Raw genomic sequence first — 7,883 nt, forward strand, 5'->3', positions numbered from 1 at the left:
CTTACTTTAATGAACTAAATCTTAACTTTTATTTTGTTTGTACCCAGAAAAAGGCACTTTATGTAGTAGATTAAAATGCAATTGATAAAAACTCTTTAGTTCATGCGAGTGAATAATTATTCCTTGGTATTCATTTGTTGAAATCAAAAGTTATCATAGCTCTAGATAAGACTTCCTGTCATTCAATGTGAACATTGGACCTCCTGTTTCCTTTATGCTCAGTCGATCATTGCAGCAGCTGTTTCACTTTGCTGAGGACTACTCATCAGTAACATGACGGCCATAATTATTTTTTTGCCCCTGTTAGTATCATCAGGTGGGTGCAAATTTGGATTTCCTCTCAGAATCAATCCCTAAGAAAATATCTGAGTTTAAAAGATATTAAAACCCAACTATGTATCTGTTTCAGGTTTATCGGTTACAGTGCTTCAGTCTTCAGATCAGATTTCTCGCTCCGGTTCTGCAGCGTCGTTGGAGTGCAGAATGGGTGCAGGATATTCCATGAGCAGCTACACCATGGCCTGGTACCGACAGACCCTCCATGGAGCTCAAATAGAGTTTCTTCTGGCAGAATACGATGAAAATATTGACCGCTACCAGTCATCACTCGAAACAAAGAATAACAAGTTTTATCTAAACATTCCAGAGCTCAGTGTGAATGATAGCAGCACCTACTACTGTGCTGCTCGTCACAGTGATGCATGCAGACCTGACGCCTGTACAAATAACAGGGCTGTCTGTGACAGACAGCAGGCAGGAAGAATCTGTGGCTTGTCTGGTAATAAAACTCCCCTATGTTGTCATGTAAAAATGTTCCAATGTTTAAAATACTACACATATTTAGTAATAAAGTATGAATGAGGCAATTTATCAACATTAGTTAAATCCTAATACACTTAAAAGCTTATTGGGTTCTTGGGTTTTTATATATCAGGTTGTCGTTCACCACATCTGCTCCTAAACACTTTCTAAAGTGCTTAAATCTAAGCTAAATTATGCAGCTATACTTGGATCCAGCTTAATAACACTGTTACACTTTCAAATCTGACAAAAACTTAGATGATAGCTTGGAATAAATTGGTACTTTGTCTCCTGAAAGATCTCTACAGCTTAAATGTTTTACGGCACACGTTTCAGAATTAGTATCAGACAATCATGACATCAGTAAATGCAAAAATAGTTAAAAAAATTATTGTCTATGTAACTGATGTATAGATTTATATGTATATAAAACTCTATGAATTTATTCTTATTATTCGCCATGTTGCAACACCATCAGCCTGCTTAGGTCTTAATATGTTTTGATATATTGGATAACTATCAGCAGGCCATATCCTATAAGCATAAATTCAATTAAATTTCAATTCAGTTTATTTATATAATTTACAACACGTCATCTCAAGGCACTTTACAGTTCACCAGATCAGTCAAATTGATTAAAAGTTTTCTATCTAAGGAAAACCAGTTGATTGCGTCGACTCATTGACTTGAATGCAATTCCTCACACTAAGCATGCTTGTAGCGACAGTGGAGATGAAAAATTCCCTTTTAATAGGAAGAAACCTCCAGCAGAACCAGGCTCAGTGTGAGCGGCCATCTGCCGAGGACGACTGGGGTTGAAGGAGACAGAACAGAGATACAAAAAGCAACTGTAAAAGGTGGCCCCATCCGTGAAACATACAGCCAGGCAGAGGAGCTTGGGGCCAACTCCCATGTCAGAGGACGAAGAGAGCACATCCATCCAGTCACAGTCAGAGAAACAGGACTATAAATTATATCAGTAAGTAAAGTCAAGTACAAGTCAAATCAAGCTAACTTTTTCAGCGAACTTCAGCAATATAAATCAACTGAAAAGTGTCAGAGCAGTGGACTACTGGGCTATGTTAACTTTCAAAATCAGTCTTGATTTTAAAATGGGATGTTGGGGAATTTGGTACCGTTTAAACTGGCCAAACAGTTTCAGTGTTTCTATCTGGAGTTACGCTGGTTGGGTACGATCGGCTGCAACCGGCCTGTGTGTTCTGGCAAAAAAAAATATAAACTTTTAAAACTGCGTCAGCCAAACAGCTGTATGCATTTTCCTGCATTTTCCAGGTCTTCCAGTTGATTTAAGAAACCTGATCAACTGGGAAAATATTATTCCTCCTCCCCCATTGCTAATGCCAGAGTAGAAGAATGAAAAAGTCACTTAAAAGTGGGTTGCCCCCTGTCCCTTAAAAAAAAGGACCTGTCCCATATTAAGAAACAAAATTAGGTGTCTAAATTAATTCAGATTTGAATTAAATGTTTGCAAAATCAATTTACCAACACAAGAAAAGGTCAAAACAAATTAATATTGTCAGTAGGGTGGAAGACAATGCCTGGTAAAGAACTGTCCCTTATTTAAATTTTAACTCTCCTTAAAGGGGATCCTAGAAAGGAACATCACAACTTCATTATCAGCTTTACCTGAACCACCTTGGTACTTTACAGGCTTGTTTTGTTTGTATGACCACCATTGCGACTCGTGAAGTGGGACCAGCTAGAAGAGCGAGGAGGGCGGGAACGCTGGGACCCTTTTTTCCACCTGGATCCCCGCTCTTTTTCACCCTCCTTGTCCCTTCATTGTCATACAAACTTGCCCCTACTTCCTCACCGCTTCGGCCGTATCTCGACTCACAGCTACTTTGTGATTGTCCCTCTTGTGTTGTGGTGTGGAATAGCACAGACCATGCTTCAGAATTGAGCATAAATCAAAAATGTCTGCGTCATACCTGCGACAAGCTCACTGCGATACACCACTGCGGGATTCTAACCAGCCCTTTACCAACTTTCAGATTATTCTCAATACCAATCACCCACTACAGCATCTTATTATACCACCAGTGTCAGGGCTCCCGGGGAATAATTTTCTAGGCTACTCGTCAAAGAAAATGTTGATTCACAGCATCAAAGCCTTCTGCCGGGCCCCAGCGCCAAATCACTTATTTAATTTATGTCATTATCTGCTTCCATCTCCTTGAACCCCAGTCGAACTCTGCCAATGGCCGCTCACACTCTGATGGCCTCTCCTCCTCTCCACTCTCGCTACATGTATTCATGAGGGACTGCAGCTGATTTTTATTAGATCAAAACATTATAAACAATCTGTGTTACCTGTATAGATCAATTAAATAAAATAATACTTTTTTAATAACAGCTTTTATCTGTGTGAATCTCTCCAGGTCTAAATGGAAGAATCACCTCTGAGCAAAACAAAAACAAAACAGAAAAGCTACCTCTACCCGATGCCTGTGCTAATCAGTACCCTATTGTTTCCTCTTTGTCTCAGCAGCTCCACACACCCTGTTTTTCACCTGCCATGGCCAGGCTGGCCTAGAATGCTTTTATTCCCTTTGCCGTGTCTTGAAAACAATGTTGATTTAATTTGGGGTATGTTTGTCTTCTAATAAATTTTGATTAAAGATTATGTGAAACATAGGAAGTAAACAGCAAGAAGAAGAACTGTACTGGAAGGTGGGCAGTTCCAGAGTAGGTCCAAACCACAATGCCTTGACAAACCATGTGAAAGTTCGTATGAAAAGTTAGCAGTGATCTTGTTTTACCAAGATTCTTTTTATAAATGCTCAAACATCTTAACCAGCATCTTATATAGAGGATATCAGAACTGTAGCTTTTTGAAATGCCGCTATGCAAACCTACAGTATCTGATGTATCAACTTCACTTAAAATATTTTACAGAGAATCCCTTTTAAACAAACCACTTTCAATTTATATATTTATTATTTAAATTTCCTTGCATCTTACATTTGGCATGGCTACACCTTTTGAGTCCAGCAATGTCAGTTTGAGTGTGGCCTTGACAGTCAGATCTGTTAAAGACATCCACTCATAAGTTAATTTTTAAAATTTACAAAGACTAATTTGTAACACATTAAAGGCTTATAGACAATGAGAACTAGGAGTCTAAATGGTGTGTTTTTTTATCTGAATAACACTTAAATGATGGCTAAATGATCAAAGACAGCCTTCAGGTATCACTTGTCATAAACAGCTGTTTGTGATCTTTAGATGCACAGATCCTGCTTAGACTATGTGACTTGTTTGATCTAAACCCTCATTTTAACTTCCAGATCTTGGAAATTGCATCTCTTCATTGGCAGCTAGTGTAATTTATAGTATCATGCATTGGCATCTATCTATTATGCAACACTGACTACTGTTATAGTTTTTGTTGCAGTCTATGTAAACAATGCAGAAAAGTGTAAATTTAACATTAAAGGAGCATAGAGTAAGCTCCAGAGTTTTTGCAGGCATTTGCCCCCTCTAGCGACAAGTTGCTATGACACCAGTGTTGTGCCCTTAGAGCACAGAAAAAAAGAAAAAGAACCACAGTCTGCCACTGTGACTGCAGAGGCCTTAAGTTTAGAGGCATAATGTTATCTGGGTTAAGAACGTTATATTATTGTTATTTTGAGCAGAGAGCTGTATGTAACTTTTTACCAAAAAATTGGGAACTTCATTGGAGATCCTTACTTGTTAAAAGCTCAATCCATCTCTCATGAACTAACTTACTGAGCCTATAGAGGCCACTGTGGTAAATAGAGGAAAACTTATTTTATATGTAAGGTAATTAAATTTAATTATATTTACCTTTTAAACTTGCACAGTCCACCTTTATATGCATTGTCATCTGCTTAACCAATCTCCCATTAGAAAAGATTTATGATACAAATTCCAGAATTTGACTGGATATTCCTTAAAACCTTTACCTTATTTGTGGAAAACAATGAGGATAGTATATGTTCTCTTAGAAATATTTCAGCAATCTATTCTTGTAAATGCACATTTACATCATGATTTTTCAATAAATTAAGGAATCTATTGATTAACTTTGATGCAGTTGCAGCTTGTTGGCCCCTAGGAGTCTACAGCTGAACAAAAGAGATCTTTAAAAGTTTCCCTTGAACCAAACAAGAAAGTTTGTCATCAGTTGCAGAAGCTGAATCAGTTAGCTCTAGTTTTGTTTAGGTATAATGAATGCAGCAAAGAACCTGCTCCTGTTCACAGTAATAATCTGCTCTGGTAAGACGATTTATGTTAATGAATAGACCAGCTAGAATATTTTTCTCCATGAATCTAAGGTGGTTCTTTATTTGCAGGTTTTTCCATCGGTCTTGTAATTGATCAGCCCCCATTTAAACAGACTATAGATGGGGAACAGAATGTGGACTTGATATGCCAACAAGATGATGCTCAACAACTAAACATGTATTGGTACAGACACAGAAACGGTGGGATAATGGAATTAGTGGCTTATTCTGTTGGTAAAGATATTTCAACTATTGAAGCACCTTTCAACAAGTCCAAATACTCCATGATGCGCCCATCGACACTGACCACCACCCTGAAGATTCAACATGCTGAGGCTGGAGACTCTGCTGTGTATTATTGTGCTTCAAGCAAGGCACAGAGCTTCATGATACATCAACAGCTATACAAAAACCCCAGAACACTTCCACTGATGTGGAAATAAAATATGAAAGAAAACAAAAACATTAATTGACACACGTATTTCTGTCATGTTTCTGTAGAACCACAAAGCAGATCAGATAAGACAGCAGGTGTCGACCCAAGAGACATTTTCAGCATTATTCTTCTAGAGCTTTCAGCATTATTCTTCTAAAACATTTCACCTCTCTGATTGGATTACTTCAAGTGTTGATTTGCTTTGATCTTGGTGCAACTTGATTAAAAAGTGAAGAGCTACAATTAATGTTACAGGGACCTCTTGTGGCTATATGTATAATTGCAATTAGGGTAATTTGATTGATTCTCAAGACAAAATATATGCCTAACTGAAAAAATAAGACATTTTTATTAAATTATCATTCTAAATAATGTGCTATAAGTGTTTAAAGTTATTTATGGACTTTGGCTCAGCTTTTAACTCAATCCTTCCAGGGACTTCCTTGCCTTGTAGCCTCACAACCTGAGTTTATCTTTACCAATTAGCTCCTGCTGCAGTGACTACATAACCAATAAGCCCCAGGTTTTAAGATTAGGGAAAGTAACATCTGGCCCACAGATTTGACATGACTGATCTGCTATCCCATCACAACCATGTCATCCCAAGTCCCTTTACAGAGACAATCCAATCAAATCATTCTGTTAGATTGGTTTGAAGTTACCTTAAGAAAAGCAACAGATTTCAAATCAATGACTGCAGGATTTGGTCCTCCTAGAGCATGTGGCAAAGGCAGACATGCATTTACAATGTGTACAACAATCAACACAGAATGCATGCAGTGAGAGTGGAGAGGAAAAACTTCCTTTTAACAGATTCAACCTCAGCCAACTGCTGAGGCCGACTGGGGGTTCAAAGAGACAGAAACAGACACACAAAAGGATAATAGAAGCATAGGAGAGAAAAAGGACTAAACACTGAATGAAAAAAACAACAACTCTGCCTTGTATAATTTAAAGTATTGATGACTGCAGCCCAGCTGGGTTTTCTTTCCAGCATGTTGCCGCAGCCAAACAGGACAAAACCAGACGAAGCATATATAACATAGTGGATCTACAGGCTTAGACTTAACAACAAGGATAACATAGGGGACCACAGGAGGTCCAGGAACATTGAACACAGTCCTCTGTATGCATGGGGAGATGGTGGAGCATCTGGACAATAAAGCTCCTGAGAATTTAGATTTCTTCTAACCTATTCTGGAGTGAGAGCGCCTCACATCTGGTGACAAATGCCTAACAATGGCTCTCCTTTCTTAGAAAGCTGGAATTAAATGATTTCTCAACTGCCCTTTACATGATTGGTTAGAATTGAAAGTATTTGTGTCTCAGTGTGGCAGAGCGATACACTATACAGCACAGGAGAATGAGGACTTGGCACTGATGGAGCATCTGTCTACCCGATCTGGACTATTTGTGCTGCATGAATCCATGAAAGTGCCTGACATATTGCCACAGACTGCAGTGTTTTTCACGGCCCGATCAGGAAAACAACACAGGAACAACAGACTTAGAAACAGCTTCATTTCAAATGCTGTGAAGGCAATCAACCTTTGATGGTCCGAAAATCACGTCCCAGCTTACAATTATAAATAAACACTCCTGCTGACAATCGTGTGGAGCAGCAGCCCATTCTGACACAAGCTGCTCTTTTTATAAATACATTACCATGTTTTTTTTCTCCAAGGTTTATACATTCTAGATGTGTTTTTATTCTATTTTTTTATGAGTTAAACAGGTGTTTCATATTTTTGATTTTCTTCTATTTTCTCTTTTATGGTTTATTATAAGAATGCTTTTTTTAATTAGGTGCTTTTAATTTGTGTCTTAAGTGTTATGATCGTTTCTAAGCCAATATCTCCACAAAATGTCATAATGCTAACGTAATGACAGTATAGACTTTTTAAAATTTTTAAATTAATTGGTTAAATTCTATTTTTAAGGAACCTATTTCAATTTTTAGCTGTCACACTTTGAAGGAAGAGGGATTACATCAATCAGATTGCCTCTTTTCTTTATTCGAACTGATTGGCTAAAGAGCCTTGAACAGTTTTTATACAGTAAGTTTACTTATAAATGTGAAAGGATTTTATTCCAAAATTAAACATATTGTGTCTCCTTTTTATCATACCAACTGTTTTTTTCAAAATCCAACTAGGAATCATGAGAGCAACACTTTTTGTACTCATTATATACATCAGTGGATGTTTCTATCTTTTAAATGATTGGCTGAAGAGTCGTGACCAGCAGAGATGTCACTTCCTGTCAGTAACTTCAAACAAACAAAAACAAGCAGCAGCTTCCTGTCCTCTGTTCTGCCTTCTTTTCTTAGCTGTCACAGAAATAGCAGCAGCCAGCTTGGAGCTGCTCCACCGTCA

At 37.9% G+C, this 7,883-nt stretch overlaps 1 gene segment (V, D, J or C); it reads left to right on the plus strand.

The window, feature by feature from the left end:
* The first annotated feature begins 273 nt into the window (after nucleotides 1-273).
* LOC107099419 lies at nucleotides 274-3,358 on the plus strand. The segment is given in 3 exon segments: nucleotides 274-316; nucleotides 410-694; nucleotides 3,204-3,358. Coding segments are annotated over 3 exon segments (483 nt in total).
* The last annotated feature ends 4,525 nt before the right edge of the window (nucleotides 3,359-7,883 follow it).

The sequence above is a fragment of the Cyprinodon variegatus genome, unplaced genomic scaffold, assembly GCF_000732505.1.
Source record: "Cyprinodon variegatus isolate N-32 unplaced genomic scaffold, C_variegatus-1.0 Scaffold869, whole genome shotgun sequence".
In the NCBI taxonomy this organism is placed as follows: domain Eukaryota; kingdom Metazoa; phylum Chordata; class Actinopteri; order Cyprinodontiformes; family Cyprinodontidae; genus Cyprinodon; species Cyprinodon variegatus.